The sequence below is a fragment of the Protomyctophum bolini genome, assembly GCF_963924005.1.
Source record: "Protomyctophum bolini genome assembly, chromosome: 20".
In the NCBI taxonomy this organism is placed as follows: Eukaryota; Metazoa; Chordata; class Actinopteri; order Myctophiformes; family Myctophidae; genus Protomyctophum; species Protomyctophum bolini.
In genome coordinates, this window is record NC_137881.1 from 21,039,033 (window position 1) to 21,062,608 (window position 23,576).

At 46.1% G+C, this 23,576-nt stretch overlaps 1 protein-coding gene across 2 annotated transcripts in view; it reads right to left on the reverse strand.

Moving 5' to 3' along the window:
• The window catches only part of arap2 (ArfGAP with RhoGAP domain, ankyrin repeat and PH domain 2), a 152,261-nt gene that overhangs the window by 42,356 nt on the left and 86,329 nt on the right, over positions 1 to 23,576 (reverse strand). For both annotated transcript variants that reach the window (XM_080792673.1, XM_080792674.1), the window contains exons 15-16: positions 17,492 to 17,666; positions 7,890 to 8,009 (exon numbers count right to left, since the gene is read on the reverse strand). In XM_080792673.1, the coding sequence (XP_080648799.1) occupies positions 7,890 to 8,009; positions 17,492 to 17,666 (295 nt within the window). The remainder of the gene's footprint in view (positions 1 to 7,889; positions 8,010 to 17,491; positions 17,667 to 23,576) is intronic.

The following is a 23,576-nucleotide window of genomic DNA, read 5'->3' on the forward strand; positions in this document are numbered from 1 at the left end:
CTGACAGCTGGTATTTGAAGTAATTACCTATACAATCTACCTGACAGCATGCAGAGAAAAAGAAAAGTCATGAGGCACGCACGCACACACGCACACAGTGTCGTACAAAAAGGCCATGCCTGACATCTTTCACAGGAAGGAAAGTTAACTTCTGTTGTTTTGTAATGGACTGTTTTGTTGCCACTGCCACCCTCCCCTCAGCGTTTTGTTTTCAGCCAACAGAAAGATGGGAAGTTGAGGTTAATAAACCCTGCGGTATCAATTCCACCGAGCAACAGCCTCTTACAGTAAGTTCACTTTAGTTTTGTTATAGCCGAAGCCAACTTTCTTTATTTCACCATCGTCTGGAAAGCTGAAAATGCACTGATTATCTTGGCACTGTCGCTTAAAAAAAAACCCCAATGGTTGCAGGCATTGTTTAGCCGCGTGATGACCTTATTATAATGACAAATGTTGTTTGGTAAGTAGAAACAGGTGCACAGTGATTTAAGTGGAATATCAACAATTTGAGCCAGAAATGCTGACCCTGACCCCTTTTCCACTGGTTGGTTCCCAATGTGTGTTCAGTTCTTTTTGGTTCTTAGTCCATGAGCCAGAGCTGCAAAATTGGAACGTTAATTATGAATTGATTGGGCATAGCCATACCTATATTAGATTATCACCATGAAACTTCTCCAGTTGATTACTTACATGAAGACAATTATTTATTGTATTTCAACATTTATATGCAATATGCAAAATATAGAAAACATGTTCTACTACTGTGGAAGGATTATTAATTGACTTATACTGAATTGATCCTATAAACAATCAAAAACAGGTATAGTTTTGCCCACTCAATGCATAATTAACGTTCCAATTAAGAACTAAGAACCAAAAAGAACTGAACCGGTTCCAAGCGGTGTAAAAAGGGGTCTCTGAGGTATACAGATTACATCATATTTCTTATTTTGGATTTAGCAGATTGGGCGGGAAAAAAATCCAGCCATGCCTTGCTGTGGAGCAAGAGCCACCTGTACCATACTCTATCTTACACCCGGAGGACTGGGGGGATGGGGCACTATCCATTTTTCCCAGGAATCTGGGAACCGCGATCTCTGCGGCAACGTGGCGATCCTGACAAATTAATGCGAAGCCCGGGAGGTCGGGTTTCAACGGAATCATTTCATTACCAGCCAGTTACACCCACAGATGTTAGGTACAGGGTGCATGCGTGTGCCGGGGTGAATGTAATGCACATTGCAAAGCGCTTTTGGAGAAAGGCGCCACATATTTGCAACCATTTATCATTTTACCATTAGGCCACGACACAAGCACTTCTTCTTTGACAAAAATCCCTATATGGGTTGATTTGAATTGACATTTAAACGGACACAAAAGACCTACAGGGATTTGAGCCATGCAGGAAATGAAATGGAATGGCTTAAGAGAAATGAGCAGAGCGGGCTGGAAATGATAGGGTTGTTTATCCTTCTTTATGTGGAAGTGTTCCAAGCTGTGAGGCAGGTGAGCCTGCAAAAAGAAAGTCTGGTTGCGTACAGTACACCTCCCTCCGCCATCGGTGGGTGATTCGCACAATGTAAAGTGCTTTGTATACTGTAGGTATAAAGGTCACGAATGCAGACGAGAGGGAATGCAGTGGAAACAGATTCCTGTTGTAATTAGCATCATTCTTCAGTTCCAACTGCACATCAACCCATTTTGACCTGAGATCAGATTTTTCTAAAATAGCAGACCTACAAGCTCGTAGCGCACCACTCGGTGGCGCGCTATGAGCTTGTAGTTCTGCTATTTTTCAATAGCTAAAGCATAACATAATGCTAACACCAAAAGAGGTTCCCGCCCAGAATGGGTTAAAACCACTTACACCCTATCCTTGTCCCCCACGGATCTGGATCTGTATCCTCCCTTTTCCCTCTACACCAAACCTTTGAGCCGGAAATAGCAGAGAAGAAGCTCAACATGTAGTGAGGTCTCTGACCGGAATAGGGATGCTAGGGTTGATTGATTTATTGATTGATTGAAATTGTTATTTCACAGTATGTACAGTAGAATGGGTACATTTCAAATGAAAGCACAAGTCAATACAAAAACTGCTACTCTGGACACACCGTGGTTAAGCACTCACACTTGTTTGCAAAAGGGTCCAGCATTTTCAATTCATCAGGACATTTAGAGATGTACAAATGTACACTATGAAAACAGGAAATCATCATCTAAAGAAAGTTATGAAAAAGAAAGGAAAAACATGTACAGTATGGGGGATAAAGGGGTGTGTGGTGGGGTGGGGGGGACTCAGACTTTTCTTTAACGGGGGCCAGTTTCGAATTGCAGCTGTCCATATGGGTGCTCTTTGAGAGTCAAGGGATTCACATGTCTTAATGGCTGTTGGTAGAGCTCATGTGGTACACGCAGGGATCTGCTATTTACCGTGAAAGCTGGGGTTTAAGTGGTTAAAAGTCTACCATGGCTGCAGCAAGAAAGTAAACAGTCACCAGCGCTCGTCTTCGCCCGCAGTTTGCGGCTCAGCGTTGACTGAAGCAGATGCTAATCGGCTAACTCTCATACCAGCGCCAGCTCGCGAGGAGAGACAACAATAGCGCTTGATTCACAATCAAGCAGCTGCATCCGTCGCCAGCTGTTCCACCCCCCAAACACAGACAAACACACGCACACACACACACACACACACACACGCATGTGCCACGCACACGCACAGCCGCCCCCTGGCCCAGCCGTTCGCCACGGGGGTCCACATCAGCCGCCAGAGGGTATGCTAGCAGAATGTACCCGGACTACATGTTCCCACCAGCCAAATTGGGCCAATTAGTTTCTGTGCCAAGAGCGCTTCCTGCATATATGGATCTTCTACAGGAATGCGAATCTTGTCCTCATACCAGTCCTCATGCCTGTGCTCTCTCTCTCTCTCTCTCTCTCTCTCTCTCTCTCTCATTATAGTGACTTTGTGAAAATGTGCAGAATGTTCCAACTGCAGACAATGAGCAGATTGATTACGCTAATCACTACGCTAATTCATTATTGTACATTGACTGAATAGACCAAGTTCTGGAAGAAGAAAGTTGTGCTGCATATACTATATTTTTATTTATCATTTCCTTCTGAATACCAGTTTATTATTCTTTTACAAAATATACATACAACCACCAGGCACTTGAGGAGGTATTTACATACAGATCCACACTATAAAAGTGTGATCCTCTGAGCACAGGTCTCCACCAGGCCGGGTTGCCTACCCAGGGCCCGCACATTTTGGAAGTCAGTCATAGCCAATCGGAATGGAATATGAAAAATCCAACAGAGTAGTAGCAAATGTTTATTTTGAAGAAAACTCAGAATGGTGGAATGTACGATCTACAGGTCAAGAGTCCTGTCTTGCGGAGACAAAACAACCATACTGTGCACCTTGCAGCGGTGACAACGGGTCAGGGCCCAGGCCCAATGCTCAATAAAACACCTTGCAATAGGAAGTGGCAAGTGTGAATGATAACATTGTCTATCCTGTTTCCGGCTTTCTGAGACCTTTGAAAAATTGCGTCGCTCAATTCCGCACACGGGTGCCCTCTAAATACACCCACTCGTGTTCCGGAATCGTAACATTCTTCCTGCTCCATACGCGACAATCCGTTTGGAAGACACAGGCGATCATGTAGAGCGCAGTTGTATTACATCGATCCGTCCCATAGAGCAATGCATTATGTGGTGGTTTTTCACCGGCTCAGGCTTCAGGAAACATGTTTTTAACATTATGTGGTGGTTTTTCACCTCCTACAGGCTTCAGGAAACCCAGTCATGTGATGGACGTGTCACAAGGTGTCCCGGAGAACCCCCGAAACCAACTGAAGATCAACATCCTCCAGCATTAAAAAAACTCGCGGAACTTGTTATAGGCAGCCTGGGCCATTCGGCCAAAACTCTGGAAACTCGTGGTTGGCAGAGAATGCGTTTAAAGCATATATAAAACAATCGTGGGTATTATTACTATTTATTATTTAAAGAAGGGGCACAAAGAAGTGTGGCTGACGACGGTGTCTCCACTGAGTCATCCCCTCGTTTGGCTCCCTCCTTATAGCCTCCTTCACTTTCCACCTCTCGCGCCTTAAGACGGAAATATATAATTATGATGGAGACATCTGCCGGAAAGCCTGACAGGAGGGCTGGAAATGCAAATAGGGAGAATTGCAGGTGCCTCGTCTGTGCCAGGCACTGCAGCCCACTTCATTAACCCATTCTGACCGGGCACCCATTTTGGTGTTGGCATCATGTTATGCTTTAGCTATTGAAAAATAGCAGATCTACAAGCTCATATCGCGCCACCGAGTGGCGCGATACGAGCTTGTAGGTCTGCTATTTTTGAAAAATCGAAGAACGACTGACATTTTTTTAGAATCTGATCTCAGGTCAGAATGGGTTCATCAGACCAGTGTGTGTCCAGTGGAAACCTCGTACGAATCTGATCTCAGGTCAGAATGGGTTAACGGGGAGGGAAGGATGGATAGACATCCATTCCACAAGAATAAAGTCATAAAGTAATAAAGAGAGGAAGGCAGGAAGAAGGAAAGAAAGAAAGAATGTCAGGTTGCAAATGACCGGGTTGTTAGCCAGACACAGACAGGATCAAGCTGTCATGTTTGTTGTAGGCCAGTCAATATAACATTTGACCCAAAAGGAAACCCAGACGTTTTTATTTCTAGGGAGAAAAAAAAGTCCACTTTAATTCGGCAAACGACGCTCACTCTCTGCTAATTTCTGATCGTCTGCACCTTTGTTAAATTGACGCACACATGCACACACACACACACACACACACACACACACACACACACACACACACACACACACACACACTCCTCTCTCTCTGTCACTTAGTCTCATGTCCAGAAGCTGTGCCTATAGTTTATCCCAGCGGATCCTGCCGGGAGCTGCCTATGCCATTAAAAGCATACTGTAGGTGAGTTCCAGTCTAGTCGGCAGGAGACTCCCGACGACAAGCTCCCGTCGTTTGCCGTCCATATCGCCTTGCCGACGCGTCGGAACCCGTTGATGAAGAACGGAACATGTTCGGTCGGCTGGTGACCCTCGGTAGCCGACGCTATCCGTGTTGTATAGTGATAAGGGGGAAAATACTACTTCTCTACTGTCTGCTCGTCTGACTCGTCATGTTTCAGTGCTGACTACTCGTGCAGTGTGAACTAGATGCCATAATTATTCTCAATGTCAACTCTCAATTCATAATCATACCAATTGATCAAAGCAAAAACAAAGCTAGCAAAATAAATGTTGTGTGTTTTGTTTTGTTGCGGGTGTGAGATGCATTGCAGAGGCTCCAGTTTGGTGACAAGCTAGCTGGCCAGACTCTGTGAGTGAAACAAGCGACCAGGTCAATGAAAACAAGAAGCAACCAGTTTCATGAACGCAAGCCCAAATAAGCAACTACACTTCAAATAAGCCCAAACTAAAGCAACAGGCAACAATGAATATTAAGCTGCACACACACACACACACACACACACACACACACACGCACGCACGCACGCATGCACGCAACCATCGCATCACCAAATTTTGCTCACCAAATTAATATACTGTATGGTGTTAGGTCTGAATTTAGCTCCCCTCGGGAAGTTGGTCTCCCGGTGGGGAAGAAAAGCCCAAGTCTATACGAAGGCATGCGCCGAGTTGCTTTTATTAAATCCTGATACGCATCAGCCTATGAATTATTAAGGGCTTGGGTGTATCTATAGACCATCAAACCATTAGCCTGGGAGCTAAAGGCATTCAGGAGCAAACTCAAAAATACCCCCCCCACCCCCCCCCCCCCGACGCTCACAAAGACCCTGCGGCGGTTCCTTCATGATCGGCAAAAGTTGCACAAAGTGTGTGTAGTTTAGAACCCGGCCCCTCCCAAAGTTTCAACAGCCGCGGCAGCAGCTGAAGTGCCATTAACGCACAAAAGCCAAACTTTTTTCCATGATAGATTAAATAATTTAGAGAGAGAGAGAGAGAGAGAGAGAGAGAGAGAGGGGCGAGAAATGGCTAAAGCTTTTTTACAAGGGCAGAATTAATAGCTGTATACTAGAATGAGAGCCTATAAAAAAATGGATACCCGTCGTAGTGCCGCCGCTACTTGAACAACGCTTTCCTCGTTGTCCTCTTTAACACACACACATCACGCCGCAGGTGGCATGGAGTCGTTCCTTCACACCTGAAAGTGTGCCTCAAGTGTGACACCAGAAATAGCACATATAAAAGGATACATGTTGCCATAGGCTACTGAGCAAAGGGTCCACAATCAAACACTTTCACTAGTTGGCACAATCAAAAAGAATGAAGCGTGATTATTAACCCTTTTAGACCTGGGAACGATTATATAGCTATTGTGAAATTGTACAGTTTGAGGATTCTCTGGAGTTTCATGTGGAATGGTGAGAATGGTATTTGCATGTATCCAGTATATACACACTATGGAGCATTCAAAGCTGTGCAACGATAATGCAGCGTGCATAGCGCAATTGCTGCACTTGCTGTCCGTCCTGCGGGTGTAGGCTGTGCCACTGACATGCCAAACAGAGAATGGAACATGTTTCACAGCAATAGTAGCCCAATCAATGATTGCTCTTGTTCATGCATTCGATTTTCCACGGTCTCACCGTGAGAGAAACCCAGATAGAGTGCACTGAAAGTGGAAGATCTACTGTAGGTGGGGAGAGAAGATTCTCGCCTCCCTCAAGATATAGGAGGTGCGTGCGCACACGCTCGCACGGACGTAACACGCGCGCGCGCACGCGCGCACGCACGCCACACCACACACGCACGCACGCACACCTTTCCATCCACCATCGCTTCCCAATCACCTCCCGTCCCATGGGGGAGCCTCCACAGCCCGACTCTCTGTCTCCTAATTACCCATGGGCCCCCCAGCATCGCTCCAGCTGTTTGCAGGGATTGGGACCGGTTGTCGGAGCAGCGGCACGCGAGGAGTTTGGAGGAGAGAAGCAGTGTACGTGATTAAAAGTTTTAAACCGCCTCGGAAGAGAAGAAAAGAAGGGGGTTTTCAGGCGAGAGCCGCCGGTGCCGCTTTGGGAGCCGAGGAAGCACTCGGAGAGCCGTCTGCCACGGAGGTTTATAGCGACGGCGTAGGAGGAGGTCGTGCTTGTTTTCTTAACCTCGGCTTTGATTCGCTCTGCGCTTCCGCTGTACGGTTCAATGGCGCTTCTTGTAGGAACATATTTCTACCTGACAACAATTCCCAAAAGACCCGGTGCGGGAAGCATTTGAAGGACAGATGCATTGATCGCTTCGACTCGACTGTTTAGTCTGCGGATTAACCGATTGGCAGCTTGACAACTGACTGATTGACATTGATTAGTCGACTTGGTGCTTAACCCATTTTGGATGGGAACCCCTTTTGGTGTTTTAAGCATTATGTTATGATAGCAGAAAATAGCAGAGTGCCGCGCTACGAGCTTGTAGGTCTGCTATTTTTGAAAGATCGTGAAAATGTGGCACAAGACTTTGAATATATATTCTTTCAGAGCGAACGTTTTTAACTCAAATCTTTGCTTCTTGGGGGGGTCCCTGGAAAAATATTTTCAGATGGGGGTCGGCGGGCCAATTACATATATTTTTGGGGGTCCTTGACATGAAAACGACTGACATAGAAACAGTTTTTCAGAAAAGACATTTTGTAGAATCTGTTGTCAGGTCAAAATGGTTTAAACCAGAGTGAATGCCTGACAATCTGCTACTTTAAGTGGGTGGCTAACGGATTGACGAATTGATTAGGCTTTACTGCGTTGCCGGCATAACTCTGTCACAGCAGGACTTATGCGTGCATGTGTGCGTGCAATACTCTGTATACGTTCACTCACCATCTCTTCCTCGGCGCTCCAGCGTAGCCTTGGAGAGGCCGGGGGAGATGTACAGGAATCCGTCCATGAAAGGCCGCGCCTCCGACAGGGAGCTGCTCTCCGGCTCCAATTTAGGGAAATCTGCCAGAAGGAGACGAACGAGCGAGTCAATAATTGCGAGAAAATGACAAATGAAAAAAGCGAATGGAGTGAAATATAGTCTGCAAAGTAACATCACCGTGTATAAAGCTACCCATAAAGCATGACAATTGAATCCAGATCATTTCAGAAGAACACATAACAGAGATAGATGGAGATGATAAATAGTGGTGGTTGAAAATGCACTTAAGCTTGCGCTAAGCCGTCTCTGTCTTTTGCAGCAAGAAAACCTGGTAATTTACGGTGATACGTTTTCTTCACAAGTTAACTGTAAGCACTATCCACATTCTTTTTAACACGTGTTTCTGTGTAAAAACGTCTTTGCACAAATAGATGGAAAACTTTCTGCCACCCCTTAGATCTCCATATATGGAGCTGACCTGTTCTGACATTCCATTATGTTGATCTGACCTCATCAAACCCTGTACACTCAAGACAAGCTCCAGATACTGTGTTGTATGGCCAGTACAGAATTCATTTCATATGATGATCTGACACCCCATGTCAAAGCGCCAGCGCTCGCCCAGCAGTCTGCCGTCAGCCAGGCGGATGCGTCTCGCCCTCTGGGTGTCTTACTGGTGTGTACGTATATATAATTACTAGTTGAGGATTTGAAAAAAATGAAAAAATGAAGAAAACGATGGGTTATAGCCAATCGTTTTTTTCATTTTTTTTTATCCTCGTTTTTCATCATTTTTGACCATGGGCTATAGCCCATATGGTACGGCATACTATAGCACGCCGTTTTTCATCATTTTTGAGGATTTGAAAAAAATGAAAAAAACTATGGGTTATAGCCCATCGTTTTTTGGTCTGATAAAATGGTGAATTGTTTCAAATAAGTCTTGTAAATTTGGAAAGACTGTTAAAATAAGCCATGGTTCAGTTGCTCCCCCCCGTACCAGAATTCTCTCTCTCCTCTCCACAATCTCTTTGCACATCCGTCTTATTGTCTCATTTCTCTATTCCTTTTTCCTCTCGTCTGTCACAGTCTCTCTCTCTCTCCTCACTCGCTGCTAGGTGTAAGAGCTCCCCACATTCAACCTTATCGTTCTCAAATTCAATTAGCTTCAATTCTCCAGTTCACTTTTGTGCCGAAGCCAGGGCTCTATCTTGTGTGAGATGTTATCGTCTCCACCTCAAGCCCTCCTCATCAAGCAAGGTAAAATAACTTTAATTGAAACCACTTTTAATTGAAGTGACACTTCTACCCGTCTCAGACACTGCAACCCACAGGCCACAGTCTCCCAAAAAGAAAGAAACAATAGAACTTCAGCTTCCTTGTTCTCTGTATCTAGACTTAGCAACGGGTCAACTTATAAAACTAGAAAGATGCAATCCTGTGGAATTGTGCAGAGGTGTAAAAAGTCACATTGTCCCATTTCAAATAGCAAATAGTTTTGAAATAGCAGATCTGCAAAGCTCACAATGCGTCGACAAAAGCATGTGTTGGTGATCTCAAATAGATCTCACATGGATAAAAAACAACCCGGGTGTTACCCATTTGGAATCCAGGCGAGTCCACAGAAATATATATTTTTAAACTGCTATAGCGCCATTCAGCCATGCATGTCTATGATAAAGGTGGGATGGAGTGCTGCGCTATAGGGTTTCAGAGCTCCTGGCCATCAGCATTTTGGCCACGTTGCTCCGGGTGCCTCAAGTAGATTATTATTGCATTTTTGTATTTTTAGAGCTACATGTATGTATCGTGGCACACCTGTGAGGTCTGGTGCTTAAAACTAAAATGTGTGCGAGCGCGTGCACACACACACACACACACACACACACACACACACACACACACACACACACACACACACACACACACACACACACACACACACACACACACACACACACACACACACACACACACACACACACACACACACTCCACTACACACTCCACTACACACACACTCCACTACACACTCCACACAGAGGCAGAGAAGGTAAATAGGCCAGTGGGGTAGCATACCGCGCCAATGAACGAGACATCGCCTCTGTCGTAACAAGGCTCTGTGAGTCTCGTGAACAGTTCCTCCTCCGGGGCCCTGAAGCAGGCAGGACTCCATTAAGGCGGGCCTGTGTCGTCTGCGGGGGCGGCGGCGCCAGAACTCTTGCCCCGCGCTGATTGCCCCCCCCCCGTCCCAAGCGAGGGGATGTGACATGACAGAGTGCTCAATTAGCCATCTGGTTGCCCACGGCAACGGTCACCCTCGTCCGCGCCATGCTGGCCGAGTGCCTTTCGCTGGACAGGGCAGTGGAGCAAATCAGAGGCACTTGTTCCACACGCACCGTATAGCCTATATGCACGGGGGCGCATGTTCTGTAAATGGACGCGTACGTACTCGGACATGTGTGCAATGATGTACTTGGCAGCACTCGTACGGCCCAGGCATAACAAGCTATGGCAAAACATACTGCCCGCACGGCGCACGCCCACACACACACACACACACACACACACACACACGAGTGGATCCAGGAAAACATAATCGGACAGCGTCTCAGGGGTGTGAAAACACAACACAACGCGAGCAGACACATTATATACAGAGTTTAGAATTATATCCGTTCCACGTGACGTTCACTCCGGCGAACATGGGGGGAAAGCACCTAATTGTCTCCGGCTCACAGTGGCTGCCCGTCACCTCCTGACCTCGCCACTGAGCCTGCAGATGTGTGTCGGTGTAAAACAACAACAACAGCATAGTACCGCCGCAGCATCGACAAGCATCCCGTCCGCCCAAACATCCCCCTGTCTGCTAGAACACTAGCGGTGTCATTAGCAACAGGCTGACATATGGAGCCGCGATGAAACGGGACCTCTGTTTGTGTGTGTGTGTGCCTGTGTGGGTGGCCGGGGGACCCATTTGCATGTGTCTGAATTCTGAAAGTTGCATGTCCAGGCCTCTTTCCCCCAGTGTGTGTGCAGTGAGAGAGAGAGAGAGAGAGATTAACAACTAGGCAAGAAAGAGGGGACACCTGTATGCGTGTACTGTAATTTGTATATGTGTGTGCGTGTCTGTGTGCGTGTGTGTGTGTGTGTGTGTGTGTGTGTGTGTGTGTGTGTGTGTGTGTGTGTGTGTGTGTGTGTGCGTGCGTGCGTGCGTGTGTGTGTTTGCTAACTATCCACACACAATGGTGTCTGAATGAATGTTTAATGTGCATGGAGAGAATCAAGGCATGGCGGATGCTAGTGCAGTAGCAATGAAGCTCCTTCCCATCCAAAGCCTCGGTGAATCATTTCAGGAGGGACTGAGAGAGTCACTGGAAAGACTATAAGGCCTTTCTCTTCAGCTTAACATCTACACTGTATGACGCAATGCGTCAACACACGGAACATCAGTGCTGGAAGAAGTACACAGTCTCATTTTGATTAAACATACATTAACCAGTACATTAACCATTTGAGTACTTCCGGAAGTACTCAAATAAAAGGGTATTGGCATCAAACTATACTTAAAAGTAAGATGATTCCAGTGGAGATCATTCCAGCAGTGGCATTGAAGTGAAGTCAGACATTGGCAAACTCAAACAAACACATCTTTCATCGCAGACACGCCAGACGAGACTAGCATTTAATTCACAGTAAAACACAGAGGGAGAGTTGAACATTTGCCACATTTTCTGAATTAATTTTAATCCTAGAACACTAAACACAGGTGGTTTTCACCACGATTATATTTTTAACTCGCTATAGGACAGATTCAACGGCAACAACAACGACAGAGACACAGACACAGAGGCGGCTCAAACAACCCACATTGTCTCAAAAACACCAGAGTAAGGCCAGGTGTGGACGAGGACAGATGCATGCACATTGCACAGACTTATACAGTCTGGTGAGACGTAGGAGGACCGTAGGCAGGACACAAACCACAGTCCTAGAGACCTCAGTGCCAAATAAGTGCCTTAAAAGCTGGATTTCTTCTCTGTGTAAAATGTAGTGTTCTTTATGCATGAACATGAACCATAGTTCAGGTCAGCTGGTGTAACCGCTCCACAGTCATTTACTTGATAACGACACAGATTCAACTCATTGTTGCTGTCAGGGACACAGTGAGTGAATTATTGTCACTGCATTGTGCTTCACTGCATAGGCCTTTTCCAAACAACTGGGATCTTCTCCCTCGTCATCTTTCCTCTGCTTTACTATAGTTTAGAAGCCTATGTTCTCCATGCCAGCGGTTTTCAAAGTGAGGCCCACCAGGGGGGGAGGGGGGGCACAAAAAAGCCAAAGAAAAGGAGACGCAAATGAACATCCCCATGCAGGTATTTTGGTGGGAGGAGGTGTTTGTTTGCATTGATCTGGCCAAGAAGGAGGAGATCCACAGAGCAGTTGCAACCCACGTTATACGATCGTGCAGCCCACACACCGCTAATTTATACATTGCGCGCACCCACCCCCCCACACACACACACACACACAAAAGCCTAAAACAAGTCTGCACGGCGCTTTAGGGACCACAAACGCTACCACACCGACACCGTACATCTCCACCTGCCCGGTGATGTAACAGGCTCTATGCACTCAGAATAACACAATATTCCTACTTCCGAGCCCCTTCCCTATACTTCCTTCATAGCCTGCTGTTGCCGATACTAATGAAGGCTCTATAGTCCCATTCTGGTCAAACAGTAGTCAGGGTGCTGCTATTGTGCGTGTTGGCTCACTGGAGACACTGCTATACACCAGTGGGTCTCAAAGTGTGAGAACCCATGAGTGGGTTCCAAATGGCCACCGTACTGGTCTGGAACTCTGAGAGTGTACAAATGGAACCAAAATGGAGTCCTTGAAATTAAAAGGTTTTACAACCACTGTACACTACTGTAAAAGGAACAGAGCCTGCATCCGATTAGCTCTCAACATTAGTTCCAACGTCCTGGTCTATTAGCCATTTACAGAATGGAGTATGTTTATAAATTACATTGAATATTCTTTATTCCCACTCCTTCAGGGTAACACTTATCTGTTGTGAATTACAAGCATGCTTAAAATGCTTTATACTCTGCTTATAACATGGTATAATTATAGTTAAATGAACTTGGTTCTCAAAACCTGGCCATTACAAAGGGGGCATAAAACTAAAACAAAAAGCAAAGCCATTTTTTCGCTCTGAACTGCCCTTGGTATAAGAGGCGACAAGAGTGGCCACCGCTGGCTGCCATTATTACATCCATCCAGGGTGTGTGTGTGTGTGTGTGTGTGTGTGTGTGGGGGGGTGATGCAAATGAGCATCCCAAAGTATATACTCTGGCCTTCGTGGGAGGAGGTGTCTGTGTTGATCTGGCCTAGTGGAATGAGATCCATAGAGGCTGTTGGGGAGCGAGCATGAGCACACACGTGTGCACACGCACACACACACACAGCTAATGAGGTGGCAGAGCTCTAGCGGGGGACACAGGGGTTATCCTAATGTTGGTGCACTGTTGTTGAGACGTTGGACAGGCGCTACAAATGAGCCACTGAGGAGGGGAGGAGACAGAGGGTTGCAAGTGTGCGCGTGTGTGTGTGTGTGTGTGTATGTGTGTGTGCATCCATGCGCGCCTTGGTTTGACAGCTTAGTTCCACCGTTCACACAGAGCACACAAAGTGTATTGGGTGAGCTTCAGACTGAATGTAAAGTTTTAGGCATACACGAGCAACTCGGACTCGGAGTGTGATCGATCGGCTCCATCTCAGAGGCAAATATTGTACTTTTGCTCCTTGGGGAAAGGGCACCTACCTTCTGCTTAATGAGTGAGGACTTTTACTTTTGGTAGGTTACGTATATTTTGATGCCAATACCTTTGTATTTTTTACTCTATACCAGACTTTGACCTTACCTTACCTACTTTTTACACTTCTACACTTCCTCTGCCAACCTGGGGGGGCAGCGGACTGACCTCATGCTACCTTCTATGCATGAGGAGTCCAAGCTGCTTCTTTTCACCTGGCAGGGTAGTTTCCTCTGCCGGACGTAGCGCGTGGAAGGAAGTAAGGAACCTGTTATTCCGAATAGTTCCTTTCCCCTCCATCAGGCGTGGCTGGTCAAGGGGACGTAGTTTAAAGACCAGGATTACTGCATGTTTTGTGTGAGGGTACCTACCCTAGGGGACACGGGGAGAACATGCAAACTCCACACAGAAAGGCCCTTTCGCCAACCCCGCTTCGGGTATGGGCACTGAAGACACGGAGGAGGAAACACGCCCCCAGCGGGAATCGAACCCAGGACCTTCTAGCTGTGAGGCGACAGCACTACCGAGTGTGCCACCGTGCCCCGTAACAGAGTATTTCTACATTGGTAGAAATGTGGTATTGATACTTTGACTTAAGTAATGAAATAAAAAGCTAATACTTTATTCCGTCAATGCCTTCCCAACAGAGTGACGGTAAGGTGGGTTCATAGATAGTTTGTGTTGATTTTGTCAACTAATATTATTTTGTTCACTGACGAAAACTAAAAGGAACCTAAATAAAAACTATGATAACTAAATATATTGACAATTCCGTCAACAAATATAAACTAGACTAAAATGTTAGGAAGGGACTAGTGGACAAGAGCTCTAGTATAAGTAATGCTGCGACGCGTTGTGAGCTTGTAGATCTGCTATTTTCAGCAAGAGTAAAATCAGCCATCAAGGCCAGTCAAAATATATTTTAGTCGACTGTAGAGGATCTGCCGGGAGAAACTAGACTCAGCTGCAAGACATGAGACTAATTAATTAGGTCGACAGAGAGAGAGAGGAGTGTGTCTGCGTCATTTTAACAAAAGTGCAGACGATCAGTAATCAGTAGAGAGTGAGCAACATTTGCGCAAGTGTATGCCGAATTGAAGTGGACTCGGCCCCAGACTTTTTTTTTCCCTCCCTGGAAATAAAAAAATTCTGGGTTTCCGAGGCTACCAAATGTAACTAAAACTAAATGAAAACTATTCAAGAGAAAAGTTACACTGTATGAAGTAACACTGTATAATTATAGTTAAATGAACTTGGTTCTCAAAACCTGCAGGCCATTACACAGGGGGCCTAAAACTAAATTTGAAATGATTTTGGCCACAGCTGGCTGCCATTATTACATCCATCCAGGGTGTGTGTGTGTGTGTGTGTGTGTGTGTGTGTGTGTGTGTGTGTGTGTGTGTGTGTGTGTATGGGGGGGGGGGGGGGGGGGGGGTGATGCAAAATTGCAAATGAGCATCCCAAGGTATATACTCTGGCCTTCGTGGGAGGAGGTGTCTGTGTTGATCTGGCCTAGCGGAATGAGATCCATAGAGGCTGTTGGTGAGCGAGCATGCGCACACACATGCATGCACGCACGCACACACGCCGAGGCTACCAAATGTATACTGAAACTAAATGAAAACTATTCATATAAGAGAAAAGTAAAGTGTGTTATTAAGGTGAGTTAACAGGCTGTTGCTTTGCGTTGTGATCCAGACAGTGTGTGCAGGCGGTCGGCGACCGTGGTGCTGCTCCAGTAAACAGTCTGAACTCGCTGAATGCTGGATATCGTGGACCGAGAGTTTTGTGGTAAACAAAGCAAAAAGGCAAAATGAAAAAGTATGAATACATTCATGGACACTCGGGAGTCGGGACTGTCAAAGCACACGTATAATGAGGCTGAACAATAATGAAGAATGGATGAGCACACACAGTCACCCCGCCCACGTACACACACACACGTTTTTTTTAAGCTTCATTACCCAAAACTTTGATGAGGGCAAGGCTTAAGGGTGTGTGTGTCTGTGTGTGTGTTCTAGTGCACCTCCAAAATAAAGTCAATTACCATGGCAACCAGGTGACCCATGGCAGCAATTAGGAGTGACCCAACAGGCTGGGTGCGAACGAGCGTGCTCAGATGTGATGTGACACATACGTTATGCAAAACAGGGTCCTTATGAGAGAGATAGTGTCACCCCACAAATGCCCTGAGCCGACATGCCCCTTCCACTGCTTTCATTTCATACGTCATCATCATCATCATCACCATCATCACCATCATCATCACTGTCCCCCCCACCCCCGCTACCTGGGTTTCACCCATTAAGACCTGATTCTTACAAATGTCGTCTAAATCATGATAGTTTTCTATGTCAGTGGTTCTCAAACTATTCCATGTCAACTGGACCCCCAGAATGATCTGTATTTGTCGTTCCACGGACACCCCTCCAGAAGCAGAGATTTGCGTTAAAAACGTTCACTGTGAAAGAATATATAGTCAAAGATTTGCACCACACTTTCACAATTTTTTTCAAGAATATCAGATCTACAAGCTCATAGCACAACGTTTGTGAACAGCTAAAGTTAAAAAAGAATGGCTAAAGTGATTAAAAGCTAGAAGGTGACACAGATGCGTCCTCAGGTCTAAATGGGATTACATCCACCCCTACCCCCCCTCGCCCCTTCCAGTATGAATTAAGAACAAGCTAAAAAAAATGGCCGCCGCGAGTAAATCCATTTAAAACAAGAGAGAGAAGAGGGTAAACGAAGAGGGAGGGAAAACGTTAAAATAATTGCGAGGGGGAAGCAGGGAGGGAGAAAGAATGAAAGGGAACGAAAAACCAACACAAGGCGAAATATGACAGTGGGGAGGGGCGGGGTGGGAGAAGTGTTTCTTCCCTCAAACAGGCTCCCATTAAAATGTGCGAGATTTTCCGTCGTCGTTTTCAAGCCGGGAGCGGAAAATTAAACAAGAGCCGGAGAGAAAAGTCTCCCGCTGAGCTTTCAGAGGTGCCGCGGCGCCGAGTGTGATTCCTAAAACGTATAGACTGGTTCATGGAAGTATAAAAAGACAAGGCTGTGAAAATGTTGCAGAGGCAAAAGTTTTGTCAGGGGAAAAAACAATTCACGCGTACAGTATACGTGTGTCTCACACATGCCTGACGTCTAGCTTAAAAAGGCCCCTTTTCAGATTTATCTGACAATGTCAGGCCTGGCACTGTTGAAAATGGGAGAATAGAATACATTAGCTTTTTCAGACTCCAAGGTGTTTTCTTTCTTCGTCAGCACAAAGGGGGCTGTCCGACGCCGTGGCCAGATGGTTTCCAGCCATGGCAACGTTCCCGTACATAGAACTTATTTTTTTGTCCTCCCCCTAGCATCGTTAGACGAACAAAGAATACATATTCTTAAATGTGAGGGAAAAACCTACACACAATATACAAACATGGACACACTCTTATACGCCGGATGCTCCCCACCTTCTAACAAACGACTTTGGCATTGGTGGCTATAAGGAGGCTTGAACGAATACCCCAAACACCAACAACACACACACACACACACACACACACACACACACACGCACACACACACACACACACACATTGCAGCGTTGGGGCCTGTTGAGGCCCGCAATCTCATGAAAATGGTGGTCCGCTCATACATGGTGGCTCAAATGCCGAAAAAAAGAATGGCGCCTTGATACTGTATATGAAAAGGGCTGAAAACCTGAAACAAAAAGGAGCGAGGCTTACCGGAGAGCTTGTTGTGGTGCAGGAACTCCATCTGCAGCCTCTGGCCGGCGCGCTGCGCCAGCATGTACGGCGTGGAGAACTCGGGGTCTCCGGTGGCACACATGACGTCTGCGCCGCTGAACGCCAGCGCCATGGAGCACAGCACGTCGGGCGTGACCACCGCCGCACACAGCGCCTGGAGCACACCATGGAACACAACGGTGGTTAAAGAACCTCGCACAGCGCCTGGAGCACACCATGGGACACAACGGTGGTTAAAGAACCCACTCTGGACCGGACGGGAACCCCCTTGTGGTGTTTTTAAAAGCATTTGGCTTTGCTTTGGCTATTGGAAAATAGCAGATCTACAAGCTCATAGTGCGGCACCGAGTGCTGCGCTATGAGCTTGTAGATCTGCTATTTTTTTATTATATATAAAATATTTTGTTACAGGGAACTCCCAGAGATAAAGATAATACGAGTTAAAATCGCTCACTGTGAAAGAATATATTCAAAGCTTTGTGCACGTTTTCACGATCTTTTTCAGAAAAAAGCAGATCTACAAACAGATCTACACACACACACACACACACACACACACACACACACACACACACACACACACACACACACACACACACACACACACACACACACACACACACACACACACACACACACACACACACACACACACACACACACACAGGTTTGGAGCTGATTAGTGATTGTGGGTGTGAGATAAGCCCAACAACAGGGCTGATGGATGAGCAGGGAAGGATGTGCACTCAATAAGGCGCCAGCAGACTGATTGCACACGACAATCCTCTTGTCCATCTGCGATCATTATGCTGGCGCTACAAGCAAGCTAACTGTGGGTGGATTGTTGATTTAACTACTGGACCTGTGTGTGTGTGTGTGTGTGTGTGTGTGTGTGTGTGTGTGTGTGTGTGTGTGTGTGTGTGTGTGTGTGCGCGTGCATACACTCCAGATGTGTTTTTAATAGTACCAGGTTTACAAACAATTGTATTATGAAATGCACCATAAATTATGATGAAAGACACACACACATACACGCCCATGCACGCATGCATTCGCACACATACCAAGTCAAGTCACCAAAAAATGTATGCATCATATTTCATATGACTCAACGCAGACTCAATGTGCTTCAAAACAGGATGAAAGCTAAGGTCAACAACGATGATACAAAATGCAAACAATAATTGCTTAGAATTAGGCCTAACGAATAATACCCCCCCCCCCCACCACCACAAACAGACAGTCCAAGAGATATACAGACGAATAATAATTGACAGTCCAAGAGATATACAGACGAATAATAATTGAAAATGGATTATGAAGCAATAACCAATTTTAACAATACTTTGTTTACCGGGGTCCGTCGGGGGTCTATACCCTCTTACCTCTACATCAAATATACTGTAGTCCTGAAAAATAGGCAATATGCAAGCCAGTGTTGATTTTGTCTACTATGAAAACTTTATTCACTGACGAATACTAAATGGAAACTGAATGAAAACTAAGCTATGATGACTAAAACTCAGAATAACGTGTCGTGCTGCGCTGTGAGCTTGTAGACATAAAGTATCACATAATGCTAAAAACACCAAAAGTTGTTTCCGCCCAGAATGGGTTTTAAGGCAGATAACTCTGTTCACTTCATGGGCCAGTCCAATGTCCAGTCCTCTTCTACAGAATAGACTTCTATTGGCGAAGAGCTCGAAGAGCGTGACGAAGAGTGACAATGTCCTGGACTGGAAGTTGGCAGAATGCACTGGACTCCGGCAACAGCCCAGCATTAATGATATTAAATCCCTTTATTTTAGATTTATAGTAGTAATAGTACAACATAAACATTACAGAGACTTTCGTTGTCACTGTACAATACTTAATTCAAACTCCAGGGCTGCTCGAGCGCTCAGTTTTCTGCTTGTTGTAACATCTTCTCAATGTTGTAACTCCGTCTTACTCTATGGCTCTGGTTAGAGGATGATCGACAGCGGGTAGACTGGCAACTTGTACAAACAAGTGTGCGGCTGAATTATGAATGATCAGTCTGTCTCCCTCAGTTAACAGGACGGAGACACACACGGCAGAGGAGATGACTCCGGTGAACAAACGCTGTACGTCTCATCGGAGCAAGGCGGAGCGGAGCCATCGATCCAACCCTAAACTAAACAACAGGCCCCGCCCTGTCTGGAAACAAGGTACAACACAGCTACATGTACACAGACAAGACACACAGCTTGTCAATGTAACCAGTCCCACGCACGCGCGCACACACACACCCCCCATCCCCACCCCCAAGGATAAATATGTCACAAGTGCACATTATTTATATTCCCAATAAATAATTAGTTTGTGCTCCAGCTCTATTTACACAAACAGTTTCTGTTTCTGCACAAAAGGCTTGAAGAGCTCAAATCGATAAGAGACCAGCTGCATGCATCACCGCTGAAACACCCGAAGTCACGATCAATCTCTACACAGAAGTACAGAAAGGTGACACTTTAGAGGAAAAACAAAATGGCAAAAAGTGTCTGGGTAAGGTGCTGGGGCCACCACGAGTCAGCAGAACAGCTTCAGGTTCAATGCACCTTGGCATGGATTGTACACGTCTCTGGAATTCTATAGTGTAATGTAGAGTAGTGGTTGCCAAACCTTTCGGGTCGAGACCCAAAAAGGAGATTAGACATTTGCCCGTTTTTTGGTAGGGCGACTGTGGGTCAGGAGGTAGAGCAGGTCGTCCAATGATCCCTGGGTCGGCAGTTCGATTCCCAGCTCCTCCTCCTGTCCTGTCCTTAGGCAAGACACAGAACCCTACATTGCCTCCAATGAGTCGGTTCTAATGAATGAACCATTGTAAAGCATTTCCAAGCCCAGCCAGGACCCAAACAAGCGCACTAGCTAAAGCATAACATAATGCTTGAAACACCAAAAGGGGTTCCCGCCCCAAAATGGGATAAGCAGGGTCTGAGTCTGAGGCCCAATTGTGCTCCGACTGATTAGTGGATTGGCTACAGCTGTGTTCCTCACTCATCACCGTATCACCTACTGGAGTGTGAAGAATATAGGCCTCCACTCTCATACTTTTTTCGTGCCAATTCCACTAATTCACAATCATCATCACCGTCATCGAAAGTGTGCTTTTTGACTATATTATTTCCGACGCCATTTACAGGTAGTGTCAAATAATGTTCTAATAACCACAGGGTCCATGGACGGGCTTTTAAAACGGATGGTGGCGAAGCAGGGTGTTGTGGTTCAAGTTATTAATAACTACTGATAACTGAGGGGCTGGTAACATAAAAAAGAAAAAGACCTGCACATATAACGCACACACACACACACACACACACACACACACACACACACGTGCACGCACGCAAGCGCACACACTAAGTCTAGGTCAGATTATGGTGCAGCGGTCCCATGCAGCCTGTCCTTATTCTGTATCATCTCCACAAAATGACCTTCTATGTCACAGCAATTACTGCAGCCACTGGAGGGTTCCGCTGTGTGCGAGCGTGCGTGTGTGTGTGTGTGTGTGTGTGTGTGTGCATGTGTGTGGTACAAGTACAGTGGTCTAAGCAAGTCCTTTGACACCCCCGTCTCTAGGTCATGTGGCCTGCTGAGACTTTGTGGAGGTCAATGGGATATACGCTTCTAATGGGGAGCATGGGACTGTGTGTGTGTGTGTGAGAGAGAGAGAGAGAGAGAGAGAGAGAGAGAGAGAGAGAGAGAGAGAGAGAGAGAGAGAGAGAGAGAATAACGCACAGTCAAATTGTTGGTGTTAATTTAACTGTGAGAGTGAGAAAAAGGCACCCATACTTGCGCATGACATCATACCCAGAAGGTACGCCGATATACTGAGCAAGCCCCCCAGTAAGGCTATCCAACATTGAAGCTGCCACTACCTACTGGCGAGAAGTGGAACTGCAGCACGTTCATGGAGGTGGACGGACGTGCAGTGACGTCATGTGTGTAACGTGCGTCACCCCGGACCTTCCGCTCACTCGAGCCATTGAGTTATAATTGTACTTCCGGCAGTCTCCCGGGTGCTCCAAAACGCCACTGAGCAACTTCCATCGAAATGAATAGCGGGGGGGGGGGGGGGGGGGGGCTCTATCCTTTTATTACTCTATGATACTGAGTGGCAATAAACAGAACAGTTCTGATTGCTTTAAACCACATTAAACTCACCCTATTTGGAACAGAATGGAACACACATGTTACTCACACACGCATACTGTACACACGCACACACAGGATGGGAAGTTATGCGCCGTGCGGTGCATGACGACTGTGACACTCTGAACCCCGTTAAAGCCGCTGATCTCCTCCTATAAAGAACGACTCAGCGCGAAGGCGAGAAAGTTAGCAGCTCTGCCTTCAAGTCGCCTATATGGACTCCATTTAGCTCCTCTGTCTCTCTCCTCTCTCTCCTCTCTATGAGAGACATCTTGCTAAGCAACCACTTTTTTCCTCCCTGTCCTCACAGTGTAACACCTCCTATACCGCTGCACTATTAACACTGGCGGCAAATTCTCACATTTCCGGAAGAGAGCCATGTTGCGGGCACACGTGTATACTTCCACATGTACATGTACGTGCACGAACACACAAACACACACACACACACACACACACACACACACACACACACACAAATGTGCGTGTGTGTGTGTGTGTGTGTGTGTGTGTGTGTGTGTGTGTGTGTGTGTGTGTGTGTGTGTGAAAAATCCAGCAAAGCCACCAGAGAACCGACCCAAGCGTTTCTGTTGTGGACACTAATCCACTTTTCCACTTAGCCAGGATATCGCTTCCATCCTCTCACTCCATTTCTCACCCACCAGAACCCACACACACACACACACACACACACACCCACACACACGCATACGCACACACACCAGAGCTCTTCTGTTCACGAAACAATATGAGAGGCTGATCTGCGTAAACGCTGACGCGAGTGGAAACTCAGCCATTCGCCAGACTCAGTGTGCCGCACTTTCAAGACCCTCGTCAGTGCCAAGCTAAAGAGGGGTTGGAGAATGTATTAACAGTTTGGAGAATTACAGTACATTTCAAGCAAAACTCAATACAAAAATCACACCCGTGTGAACTGAGTGGTGCAGCTCCCCCCCACCTCTCTCTCTCTCTCTCTCATTAGCAGGCAGCATTATCCCTCTCTCTGTTTCTGGCGCCCCCTACTGGTACCCTATAGTCATATACTGGTGCTCATTACCACATGGGTACATGACCACATACATCAGGGGGGCAGTCAGACAGATATTTTGTGAAGCCACTAAGGAAATGAAAGTTCATATAATGGCCTGTTGTGGCGCTGTCATTGGACCCAGAAAAACCCATAGCCCCATAGAAGTCCATGTATTTGGGCCCAACTTCACCTAGACTGTATTACCTTAATAAACATGGTCATGAATACTTTCTTCTTCCAGTCACTAGTTTAAAGTCTCATTTCTAATGTCATAATATTCTTTTTGGAAAATTATGGTCCCATTAATTAAAAAAATGACCATAAAGTCGCGTATGTTCTGAGGGGCGTGGCTACCGTTACAGTCTATCATACTAGGGCGTAGAGTCATGATGACTCGAGTCAAAATAAAAACCCAACGGAGAAGAAGGGGGGAAGTCCCGCCTCGTTGTCTGGGCCAGCCAATGGCCAGCTGGACCAAAACGGATCTAGAAAGATGGCGACTTCCATTGCAAGGACTGACAGGCTTCATTTTACGTTCATGTTAGACCCGGGGAACGCTTTGTCCATATTTTTTACAGTCTATGACATACATACATAGGTGCACACGGACATTGCTGGTTGTAGGAGTGGTTGCACCACTCAAAAAACTGTTAACTGTGAGTGGACGACCCAATAAAGCATTACACTTGTTTACAATAGGAATCTTCAATTCATCATAACATTTAGAGATGTACAAATACACTTCTATATAGCCAAAAACAGGATATCATAGTAGAGGGAAAAAAAACATATACAGTGAGGGTTCCTTCCATTCGTACACTCCCAGGGTTATTGGGGGTCCCTGGAATTAACCCATTCAGG